This window comes from Schistocerca nitens, chromosome 6, assembly GCF_023898315.1.
Source record: "Schistocerca nitens isolate TAMUIC-IGC-003100 chromosome 6, iqSchNite1.1, whole genome shotgun sequence".
NCBI lineage: Eukaryota > Metazoa > Arthropoda > Insecta > Orthoptera > Acrididae > Schistocerca > Schistocerca nitens.
The window spans coordinates 405,905,862-405,919,408 of record NC_064619.1 but is presented as its reverse complement, the minus strand read 5'-3'; the positions used below and the strand labels follow the sequence as shown (position 1 = coordinate 405,919,408).

Sequence of the window (13,547 nt, the reverse complement as noted above, 5' to 3'; positions counted from 1 at the left end):
AACTAGAAAGCAACTGGAGATCTGGTGTGAAAAGAGGCGAAAAGGTGTTGGTTATAGCAGGGCTATGTTGATCCTGTGGTGAACTTGGGTTGGTAGACAACGATGTGCACAAAGGTTATGTGGTTGTGTTGCCGCCAAAGGGTGGAGCAATTCGGGAAAATTTCGAAAAACCTGTGTGTAAATGTATTAAAAGGAGTGGTTTTGTGGTGGCAGATGGTGAAAATGAGGCTAACAATTGTCTGACGAAGAAATAATGACGTTAAAACCTGTGGGAAGCGGCTAAAAAAGATCAGTGATGTGGGAAAAACAGAAATGGAAAAAAAGCGAAAGTTATTGGAACTAGCCGAAATGGCTGTTTAATAGCTGAAAGGAACTGTTTGTGAACTGGAAACAGTGGATTTTGTAGCAGCAGTATTGTTGAAAGCGGAAGAAAAAAATTTTTTTTTGGTTATGGTTTGGAAGTGGGTTACGTATTATTGAGTATATATAGGCGGGATAAAATTGTATGGTAGATTCGGTGAAGAGGAGAAGGTGAATAAAAAGTGAAACTACTTGCAAAAACAGAAAGAGAAAATAAGATGACAGGAAAGATTACGAAATGAAACAGTGACAATAACAAACGTAATTGTTGGGTTCAAATTAATGATATGAATATAATAGAAGGAAACATTCCACATGGGAAAAATATATCTAAAAACACAGATGATGTGACTTACCGAACGAAAGTGCTGGCAGGTCGATAGACACACAAACAAACACAAACATACACATGAAATTCAAGCTTTCGCAACAAACTGTTGCCTCATCAGGAAAGAGGGAAGGAGAGGGAAAGACCTTAGAAGTCTGTTCTCCCTCAAGAGCTGAAACCAGAGAAGGTAGTGATGTTGGGCACTAAAGTCTGGAGCGAAGTCAATGCTCTAATTCATCCTAAAGGTGTTCCAGTGGGTTCAGGACAGAACTCTGGACAGGCCAGTCCATTCTAGGAATGTTATTGCCCACAAATGATTACTTTGCAGATACTGCTTTATGACAGTCTGCAGTGTCATCCTTATATAATCGATCATCATCTCTGAACTGTTCCACTACCCCACACAGTACACAATGCTGTAAAACGTATTTATTTCCTTTTGCATTTAGCATTTTCTTAAGTGCAATATGGGAACCATCCCCTAACTATAAGAAACATTCCCATAAATAACACCACCACCTCGGAATTTCACTGTTGACACTACACATGATGGCAAGTAACATTCTCCAGGCATTCATCAAACATGATCCTTCCTTTGGATTGCCACAGGGTACAGAGTGAATCATTTTCAAGCCATTCACTACAAAATGGTGTCACTCTTTACACTGCCTCAAGCATCACTTAGCACTGAGTACAGAAATGTATGGCTTATGAGTAGCTGCTCAACCACTGTACTCTTTTTCTTTTTAACTGCCTACATACAGTCATTGTGCTAGTCGTTCCTTTGTGTTTCCACTTCACAATCACATCACCATCAGTCAACTGGGGTTTCTTTAGATAGGTTACTCAGATGACATCCAATGACTAGGCCACATTCAAAGTCAGTGAGCTCTCCTGTTCGATCCATTCTCTGCATCTCATCACATCTAGTGGTCAATCCCATATGATATAGCTGAGTCTAGATACTATTGATCAGGTAGTGTACAGCTTCTAGCACACATCAAAAAATTAATTATATTGTACATGTTACATTTGGATGCCATCTTTCTTCACCACAGACACTGGAAAAATAGTAATGCACAAATGACTAATTGTAAGAGCTACTAGTTACTCTTGATAGCAATCACAAACTTTTATAAAAAACATATATGAAATAACTATACCTACAAACGCTACTTTCAAGATAGCAAAGATAATAAGTAGAGCCATGCACATCTAATGAGTTACCATGCAAATCCAGAAGAGGAAAATGGTGCATAATGCAGCAGCTGCCAATAGGGTGCTTTAGTATTGTCAAGGGTGAAATATTTTGCAGTAGATTAAAAACACTTAGCAAACTGTGAACCATATCTATATTTTCCAGTGTAGCAATCACTTCTCTAACCACGACACATTAAAAGAACTCAACTGAAATAATTATTCATACTACAAAAATAAAATCACTGTATGTTGTTACTGATACTAACACATTCATCTTTGGAAACGGAAGTTATTCCTTCATCGTCACACGGAGTAGCTGCACGGTCCAAGGCACCTTGCCACGGTCCGCGTGGCTCCCCCCACCAGAGGTTCAAGTCCTCCCTTGGGCGCGCGCACGTGTGTGTGTGTTGTTCTTAGCATAAGTTAGTTTAAGTTAGATTAAGTAGTGAGTAAGCTTAGGGACCGATGACCTCAGCAGCTTGGTCCCATAAGACCTTACCACAAATTTCCAAAAATTCCTTCATAAACATATCATAATTGAATACATAGTACCAAACTAGCAACAGCACATTGTTGTTACTCATTATGTATCTCTCCATGCTGAAAAGCAATTATATAGTCAAGGCTTCAGTTGATGGAAATGGACAGCATTTCAAAAGACAATCTTCTTACCAAGAAAGAAATCAATGTTCACTTCTAAGCAGCATACAGGAGTGGAGATTTGTGTTTTTAAGAGTGGCTGACAGTTGCCAGCCATTGCAGCACCTGTCATTCCACTATATGTCTTCCTACATTTCATTACAGTGTCCTGGCATTTTAAGCACTCAACAGACTACAACACCGTCTGTAAACAGCCTGCAACATTCAACTTATGCAATACAGGGTGTACATAAAGTCTGGGAACACTTTCAATTATTTATTGCACAAAAACTAAACATTGTACAGACGTCATACATATTGCATTTTGAAGAGAAACTCTGAACGTTTTTTTACAGACATTCGATATGCAAACCATGAGTGAACCTGCAGACGTCAATACGGTAATCAAATTCTTGTATACCCATCCCAGCATGGCATCGTCAACTGTGGCAGTCGCTTCCCGTATTCTCTACCGGAGCTCTGCTACATCACATGGTAGAGGCGGTACATCTTTAATATGTCCCCACAGAAAAAAGTCACACGGAATGAAATCTGGTGATCGGGAACGTCATTTTGAACTCCAACACATAGGAAGCTAACTCTGCACCTGAACTCGCCATGTTTGCGACTAGTGCTGACTAGCGGCAAATTGCCAAACTACGCTGTGGCGGTATACATGGAAAAAACATTCAGGTTTTCTCTTCAAAATGACATATGTATGATATCTGTACAATGTTTGGTTCTTGTGCAATAAATAATTGAAAGTTTTCCCAAACTTTAGGTACACCTTGTATTTCCTTCTCTCACAGTTCTGTAAAATATACAACTTTTTTACTGACTTATGCAGTCATATTTCAGCTAAATTTTCATTGTAAAGAACTGAAAATTCATCACTCCCGGAGTAACAGTAGATGTGCAAAACCAAGTAACGCCAACAGATCAAAATCAGAAAAATTGGCAAAGTCAGTTATGTGGGAGTGTTTCTTCAATGAGGACATGCCTCTTCTGCCATTTTTATGTAAGTACTGTTAAATCAGTATACACTTACGAATTTCTTCTGGTTCCATTTGCTCTTTAGACAAATCTTCTAAAAATTCATTTTTTTCTGGCTTTGGAGCTTGTATAACATCGACTTTCTCTTTAGGCCATAATACATTTACATTACTGGAGTCAGGAACCTCTTCATATAAATCTCCCTGCTCAGGAAGATGGCGTAGGCTGCCTTTCAAGTCAACTAACAGGAGCCTTGGTGTAAATGTCACATACCCCTTAAACAAACAAAACAAAGGTTGTTCATAAGACCTTTTACAAGCATGTAGCTTCATATATTAGCTAAGAATAGTAAAACTAAAAATAGTAATTTTGAACATTTATATTAAAATCCTTTGTTTTTAAATTACAAAAGTACATTTATTTTCTATTAATATTTGGAAAATTGTCATCTCTGTTTGTTCTACTTCCTGCAAATGTACAATTAAAAATTACTTTAACATGAATCTAGAAGATTAACTATTTTTCCCAGATATTAAGAACAAAATTTTGAAAATACGAAAGCAATAGCAATGTTTCGCAAGATATAATTATCAGACAATGTTGCATAAACTGTTAAAATTTCATAGTAACATCACAACAGAAAACTCTTGATTTTTTTATTGTTGAGAATACAAGATGGTAAACTTAATTACAATGCATAAACATTTTAATTTGAGGTGAGAAAGCTTGAGGAAAGGTGAACAGTGGTATGACTACAGACTGCACTTCAGCAAACACAAGAAGCACTAACCAGTAAACAGGCATATAGTAGGAAGCAACTGGATGCTCTTTAAGACCATTCACAGATGATGTGTTTGTCCACAACAACATAAAATGCCAGAATACAGAAACAATTTGCAGAATGACCTACAGAGGACTGATGAATGGTGCAGGCTCTGGCAGTTGACCCTCAACATAAACAAATTAAACATATTGTGCATACATAGGAAAAGAAAGCAATTGCTGTACAACTACACTACTGATGAGAAACTGCTACAAACAGTGTTTATCATAAAATATCTAGAAGTAACTATCCAAAATGACCTTAAGTGGAATGTACACATGACACAAACAGTAGGAAAAGCAGATACCAAATTGAGATTCATACAAAGAATCTTAAGGAAATGTAACTCATCCATGAAGGAAGTGGCTTATGAGGCACTTGTTCAACCAATTCTTGAGTACTGCTCATCAATATAGGATCCTTATTAGGTATCTATAGTGGCAAAGCCTATGATAATGCAGGGACGGCATTCCATAGTGAGCCAATAAAGTGCCGCCCAGTGGCTGGTTCACTCTCAGTTCTTCCATCAGTAGCTGCTATCATCCAAATCTGCCTCTATGAAGTGAACTTCAACTGCCGCTGTTGTGTAACTAGACTGGATTGGACTTGTGTTTGGATACTGATAGCTGTGTTCCAACTTACTGTGTGACTATAATGACAGGTCTGCTATCTGCACTCCGTGAGCTGATATAACATTTTCGTGATGTGCTTCTATTTGATGAGGGTGTGATTTCCACCACTCTTAGACTTATTTGAATCTGTGCTTCACATTATAATTGCAATATCCATGCACAGCAAAGTAGTGTTTAGAATTCCAGGAACAATTATTGTTTGGTTTTGTGAGCTAATGGGTGAATGTTATAGATGCTAATTTTGTGTTCAATACACATTTCTTGGCCCTAATGTGAGGATTACAACAAGTGCGCTTGATCTTCATCTACATATATACTCCAAAAGCAACTGTATGGCGCCTGACATAGGGTATTTCATACAAAAGTCAGTCATTTTCTGTCTTATTCCAGTCACATACTGAGTGAGAGACAAACATCTGTTTATATGACTCCGTACATGCCCTCTTCTCTTACTCTCACTATCCCTACTACAGATAACACAATGGTAACAGCATGACGATAGCACAGCCTTTTTGGAGATACAAGGTCTCTAAATTTACTCAACCAGGTTTCGCAAGAATTATGTTGTCTTTCTTCCAAGGATTTGCATTTAAATTCTCCTAGCATTTCTTTTACATTTTCATATGGGCTGTACTGATCTTTTACGGTATTAGCAGAACATATCTGATTTTGTTCAATGTCTACTGTCATGCCTACTTGATAAGGACTCCAAATGGTGCAAAAAAATTATCTGGAATTGGTCATGCTACTGTCTTGTATGTGATTTCCTTTACAGGTGCACTTCACTTTTCTTGGATCCTTCCAACAAATGTAAGTCTTCCACTCTCCATCTGTAGTATTGATTTTGCTTCATCATTCCACTTCACATCACTCCTTAGCATTACCCTTAAGTATGTAAGTGATGTGAAATGTTCATCAGTAATCTTGTAATCAAATATTATTCAGTTCTTTCTTTTGTTACAGAGAGCTGCCAGTCATTAACCAAGTAGAAATTTTGTCCAAGCCTCTCTTCATTTCCTTATCATCACTCTATGACAATAAGTCCAACTAACAGGAACATTGTTTCTTTACCCTCACAAATCTCTCATGACTTTCTGAAATAATGCGCTATTGTACCCTACTTTTTATTACGGGAAGCTTCTGCAGTGCCAGTCATATAAGCATAATGAAAAGATTACAAAAGAAAGAAAAGGATACTGTCTATGTATGACCAGAAAAAAATTTAGGACAAAATTCCTAAATTTGTTTGATTTCAATTATAAAAGTGGATTAATCCAAAGAGATATATAGCTTCAGCATTCATAGAAATGTTTTTTAAACTAATATTTCTAATTTTGCACCAATTATAATATAGCAATAACTATATTTTTACCTTGTCTGTTTTACCTTCTCTATAAAGGACATCATGGTTTATGTCTGATACTGATGCACCAGTGTAGTCAAAACCCATTTCCTGTAATAGAAAACAACATGACTGCACTCCAGAAAATCACTTACAGTTTCCTTTAAAAAATTAGAGGCTAAATTTGTAAAGAAATGCCTTGTTATAAATAATTCATGTTAAAATCAATATAAATACATATGATAATGATAAAAGAAATGTCAGAGGACATCACAGTGATGTAAAAATATTAGGCCACAAAAGAGCAGAAAACTTGTATTAAAATATAAATAATGAAAGAAAATTAGGTGAGGAACTGCACTGGTTGTTATGTGATTGCTGCCATTTCCATGAATCTAAAAAAATCAATATAGTATATCCTTTTGCAGGTTGGCGACCAGTCTTACAAGAGAGTGCATGAATTCAAATACCTAGGGGCACTTTTCACTGAGAACTCGTCATGTGAAGCAGAGATCAATGCCAGAATACAAGCAGGAAACCGATCTTACCACAGCCTAGCACAACTGCTTCGGTCCAGATCTCTCTCCAGACAGTTCAAGATTTGACTGTACAAAACCCTGATCCAGCCTGTTGTTCTATATGGCTGTGAGACATGTAGTATCCGGAAACAGGACTTCCATAAGCTCCTTGTTTTTGAGAGAAAAGTGCTTCAGAAGATCTTCGGTCCGGTTCTGGATGCAGATATAGGGGAATGGACGATCAGATACAACCAAGAGCTTGAGGAACTATACCAGCAGCCCAACACAGCAGGAACTGTCAAAGCCAAAAAAAAGCAGTGTGCTGGCCATGTGGCCCGGATGGAGGATCACAGATGGCCTAGGAAGCTCCTGGATTTCACACCTTCAGGAAAGAGACCGCCAGGGAGACCAAAGAAGCATTGGAAGGATGGACTCCATGAAGATTTAAACCAAGTGTCAATAGATGTGAACGGATGGTGGATAGCAGCAATGGACAGAATACAGTGGAGGAGGAAACTTGTAGATGCATGCAGTCCACTGGGCCTGATCACGTAGTAGTAGTAGTAGTAGTAGTAGTAGTAGTAGTAGTAGTAGTGTTGGACAAAATGAAACTTGCTACAGATCACGTTTCGAATCAAATTGAAAGTTCCTTTAGTCCATCAGAAAGCTGTTCTCTTCCAAATATTTTCTCAAATGAAATATGAAAGCCTTTTTTGGGACTTGGAAAAGTGAGAGCACTTGCAGACTGAAGCTTTCTCTCAATCTGTAACATGTGATAGGACAGACTGGATGTATAGCACAGTACGCCAACAGCAACAGTTTGAACTTTTGTTTGGCACACCATTTTATTCTGTTTGCAGTGTCTACAAAATATTACTTTGGTTCATGGAAAACACTTCCAAAATAAAGGAAACAAATCCAAGTGTGCCAGCACTTTAGCATTACCTTGTTTCTTGCACTACTTATGGTACGAGACACCAAATACCGCTGATTTATTTATTTATCTTGCATTCTGTAGATTCAGGCAATGAGTTAGCCACAAGGATGCGGAATGTGTCAAATGATGGGCAGTGATTTCGCATACTCAAGGCTGCTGCACAGGCAACTGCATTGAACTGAGCTACTTAGTCACGTCGTGTTACAGGCGACATCGATGTGCAAGTCATTGGGCTACTGTATACAAGCTTATCAATAGCATCGATTCGACATCAGGCTCAAAGAGGATCAATAGTAAAGCTGTTAAAGGCACTATCCAAACCATTTTCCTTTCTGGTCCTTACGTTTTTGTACGGTGGAAGCTTTCTTTTAGTATTGCTCACACAGGTGCTGTTGGCCATGGTAATGGATGGATAACTGTAGGTAATATGATGCGTATAAATGCAAGTTTGGCTGGTCTTGAAAATTTCAAGATGAGGGATGTTATTGTGTATAAGACATTATAAGGAACTTAATTAGTTAATTGGTTTAAAAGAAATCTTTCAACAAAACAACAAGAGAAATGTGAACGACAACAAACTGTTTATAAAGTTAAAAGTTAAATATTCTGCCTGTTGTTTGATGCACCACGAGCTCAACTGTCAGGTGGCTTTAATTTGCATCCACCAATTAGCTTGGCTTGGCTTGGCTTGTTTAGGGAAGGAGACCAGACAGCGAGGTCATCGGTCTCATCGGATTAAGGAAGGACGGGGAAGGAAGTCGGCCGTGCCCTTTCAAAGGGACCATACCGGCATTTGCCTGGAGCGATTTAGGGAAATCACGGAAAACCTAAATCAGGATGGCCGGACGCGGGATTGAACCGTCGTCCTCCCGAATGCGAGTCCAGTGTGCTAACCACTGCGCCACCTCGCTCGGTACCAATTAGCTCTGTATATGTGCAACTAAGAGAAGGATTTAGAGTTATGCATTGGTAGTTATAAGACAATAGACAAAACAGATCTTGTGCTGCAGTTATGGAATGGAAAGTGCTAGGGAGTCCAGTGAAACTCTCAACGCAGAATTTATGAGAACTGTGTTGCTTACCCAGTTGTAACTGAGCATAAGAAGGCAAACATATTGTACACACACATTCAAAGCTAGCTCGAGTCACCTGAAATTTTCCCTATTTGTGCTGCATTGTACTTCATCAAAATGGTGGCGATTCTGGACTAGTTTTTATCTTTTATTTCAGATATAAATATTTTTCTAAGTATGGAACTCACATTACAGGAAAGACAGATATTTCATCCATGGTGTTGCAATCAGCAGTTTGCAACCTAATTTAGATGTTCATCCTGAGGACAGCAAAAAAAATACATATATATGTACATACATACACATGTGACTTCTTATGGCCCAGTTTGAGGCCAAAGTTTTGGGTTAATCTTGCTACTGTAAAAGGTAACAATATTCTTAGAGCTGGCACTTAGAAACAACCAAATATCATCAACATACAAGTGGTGGTTACAAATGTGAAACAGATATACAGTGATAGAATAACTGGCCAATGATTAAATCTTGAGGGAACCCTGACAGCATATTCTCCATTCCACAGAAAACACTCTGATACATAATTCTCACTAGCTATCAAACAATGACAGCTTGCCAGATAAATTAAAATTTACTATTCTGATCTGCTGCAAGTGCTTACTCAGGTCACGTTTAAGACAGCAAAATTAGAAAGAAAGCTGCTACTTTGAAAAACTGCAACTGTTTCATCAGTTTCACCGTGCTCCATTTTTTATACTTTATGACTGGCAGGTTGAAGGGGTGGGAGGGAAATGTTTAAAGGGTGTAGCCAACCATGGGAAATACGGAAGCGTACGATCCCGCCCGTCTGCTTTGACCCATGACGTCACAAATATGGCGGAAACGACTATAAACCACGATTCCAATATGGCACATATAAAGTCGTTACGTACACATTATGAGGACGAAAATACATCGAAAAACACACACACACACACTTTCCAAAAAAGCCTAATGACACTAACGGGACAAGCGCGGGAAATGGGGTGTTTTTGGGTGGGGGCAAACTAAATATAAACAAATTTAGACACCCACCCCCATACAAAACGACGAAAAAAACCGACATCACAAAACTCCACAAATACCACTAAACACAATATCATCTGGAATCGGACACTTCCCTTGACCTATATAGCTCAACAGCAGCTTCCGATCCCATAAATTAGGATCAAACACTTCCCTTGGCCTATATAGCTCAAAAACATCTCCCGATACCAATACCAACATACACAGCCACACACTGGGATCGAACATTTCCTTTGACCTGCGCAGTGTTAATTTTATCCATCATATCCATTCCTGAACGAAACAACAACCGATTAATTTTACTAAAATTACCACACAACGTACAGCGAACAACACTAAATTAACATTCACACAAAATCGTTAACTCACTGAAACGAATTCCACTACAAACACAGCCGACACACTAACAATTCTTGATAATGAGCAAAAGCAAACTGAGCCCATTACACCACACAAACGAAAACCCTGAACATACCACCAGAGAGCACTACAAACCACAACATGATGACATCTACACACACGCCACACTTACAAACCAAACTCCGCGCCGCCATGACGTCACACACGACAACACCCTTACATCACAGGTCAAAGCTGACGCATGGGATCGGACGCTTCTGTCGACCCCAACCATGCTTCAAAAGGTTCTGCACATACCTACACAGTGAACATGTGTCACTCAAGAAAGTACTACGATTGGATGCCAGCTGGCAGGTACTGCTCGACTCGCTGAAATGTCAATCATGAAGTAATTTTCCTTGGAATATAGTGCAATCTCAATATCTATAGAACTAGTATATTTATCATGGAACAACAGTCATAATTAAGGCTTGATTACAGCAAACATAGCTGCTTGTCAAGCAACTACCAAGGATCTGCAGTGCTTGAATCTAAATAATTTGTAAGGGTGCTTATTAGACAAAATATTAAAATTTTATTTAATTTGTGGGGATTCCCAATTTTTTAAAAAAATTTATGTTTTATGGGAACTTCTTGACATATTTTGCACCAGAATCAGCAGCCTACAACAAAGCAGCATAATCTATGCAATAATTATTTTCACCAGTCGTGTAACCAATGGATAAATCAAAAATGTATTTTTATTATGACCAAGAATACCATAAAGTAATATAGGAATGAGAAGTGAGTGTAAGAATTCCAACATATTTCAAATGGCCCCTGCAATATTTGTGGTTACCAACTTTACAGAATAGTGTTGTTACTGGTGGTTACCAGCTTTACAGAATAGTCTTATTGCTTGTTTTTGCTGGTTAAAAACTTCATTTAATTTAGCTCTATTGCCTCAGACAATACTAGCGTAAAACAACTGGGAGAGAAATTATATGAATAAACTAGAACCCACATCTTAAATTCAACACTTTTTAGTGCAAAACACATAAAACTAAGCTTTTTGGCTATTTTATATGTATTGACACAAGCTTTGCTTGGTATCCAGCTGAACCACAAAGGAATTTTTCACAGTTTCTACATCTACTCTGCAATTCACAATTAAGTGCCCAGCAGAGTGGTCTTCTAACTACTTTCAGACTGTTTCTCTACCATTCCACTATCTAAGACCGCATGGGAGAAATTAACACTTAAATTTTTCTGTACAAGATACTGCTACTCTTATTTCGTTACATCATTTCTCCCTTTGTAGACTGGTGACAGTACAATATTTTTACCTTCAGAGGAGAAAGTTGGTGATGGCAATTTTGTTTTAATGACTGCTACCCCAACTCACTTATCACTCCATCCTGGACTTTCCGTTGTTCGACAGGCTACTTTTTCTAATTTTAAATTGCACAGATATATATTTTTTGTGAACTGTTTACAATAAAGCAGGTCTAAGTGAATGTGAATGTCGTCTGATTGTGTTTTGGTACATGGCTGTATTTGGTTCCTTGGTAAATATATTTATGACATTTGAAAACATTATTTGTGAAGAATCTTTTTAAATAATCGGAAGCTTGGCTGTGTGATTTTTACAGAGGAATGGCTCAGAACAACACCTAGTGAGATTTCATAAGTTTAAGTTATTTTCCTGTAGTGCTGTATGTCAATTTAAACTTTTATGTCAGTAAATTTCTGTGGGATGTCATTACATCTTAATTTCAGAAAGAGAATTTGGTAATCCACATAACTGGGGGGTTTGGGAGTCACAGAACACAATAGGATACTTTTAGTCATTGTGTTCCACCATGACTAGGCCTATATTTTTGACATCTTAAGCCTATATCACTTTCTCTGTAAATTAATCTAACAAAAGACAGTAATTGTAGGCTGTGTTCTCAATGAAACAATGTTTTGCAGCTCAGGCATTATGAAAAAATAAACTGGGGCAGATATTTAAAATATGTAGCGAGAAATATTGAAACACCATCTTCGTCTTACTGAAATATAAGTGGTTCCATTAACGCCCATTTCTTTAAAAATCTTTCACATAAATGTGCGAATAAGATAGTTGTTCCCAACTATGCTAACTCTGAAGCAACAGCAATAATGTGGCAGTAAGTGCACCTGAGTTAAGCACTTGGCTATCAACTTATCCATATTAACATGACTCTCTCCTTATTTGCAACCTACCGTTAGAAATTTCTCTAAAGAGCTAGTGCTACCATACATAGACAATAACATCAAAATCCATGGGGTATGCAGGGAACATTTATAATTGGAGTGGGTGAGGAAAAGTAATAGGGCTAACTCCTCCTAAACGAGTGGAGGAAAAGTGAATAATTCAGTCTGCCTTATGGGCATAGAAATAAGTTTGGAGGGCAGTATGGAGGGTAAAAATCGTAGAGGGAGACCAAGAGATGAATACACTAAACGGATTCAGAAGTTTGTAGGTTGCAGTAGGTACTGGGAGATGAAGCAGGTTGCACAGCATAGTTGTAGCATGGAGAGCTGCATCAAACCAGTCTCTGGACTGAAGACGACAACAACAACAACAACAACAACAACAACAACAACAACAACAATCTATGTGTGCATCAGTCGTTTAGTAAAACCACAACTTCCCGTTTTACTTTTGAAGATATCAACGCTTATGGTCATATGGTTGGAATTTTCATGACATTCGTTGGGACCAGGACATAATAATTTTAATATGTTCTGTTGCAATATCTTTTATTATTTAAGAGTTTTTGAAATTACGAAGAAACGCATGTCATAACCCAAGTATTGTATGCTAACTACATATCCCGACGGTCTCGACTGATGGCGTACTGCACTCAGATTATAATGTCTTCCAAAACAAATATTGATCACCTATGATCAGCATCCCAGTTTATAAAACATTGCTCTTTCTTTCATTTGATAGAAAGTACCTGTATATTCCACCAATGACTACCCACAAAGTTCGCATAATGACCTAACTGTATTGTCAATATTTCCCTTCCAGATGTCATGCCGAATTTCAAAATTCGCAATTCAAACAAAAACTCCCCCCATCAACATGCAACTCAAAGTCAAAGTCTTTCTTTACTGACATATATTTTACACACCATTCTGTAACCTATCGAGACTGGAACCAATAAAGGTCGATTCACACTGGACGTCAACGGAACGGACCGGAATGGAAGGCGTTGTAACCTTTGAATGGTGGTATGTACATACTAGACAGAACCCATACAATACCATATTTCATAGCTCAGGACCAAAAAAAGAAAGTGAAATTATCAGA

At 38.0% G+C, this 13,547-nt stretch overlaps 1 protein-coding gene across 1 annotated transcript in view; it reads right to left on the bottom strand.

Moving 5' to 3' along the window:
- Positions 1–13,334, bottom strand: part of LOC126262731 (protein misato) — a 94,679-nt gene extending 81,345 nt beyond the window's left edge. The window contains exons 1-3 of the mRNA XM_049959534.1: positions 13,192–13,334; positions 6,348–6,428; positions 3,576–3,795 (exon numbers count right to left, since the gene is read on the bottom strand). Coding sequence (XP_049815491.1) covers positions 3,576–3,795; positions 6,348–6,428; positions 13,192–13,272 — 382 coding nt within the window. The 5' untranslated portion in view covers positions 13,273–13,334. The remainder of the gene's footprint in view (positions 1–3,575; positions 3,796–6,347; positions 6,429–13,191) is intronic.
- Positions 13,335–13,547: the final 213 nt, after the last annotated feature.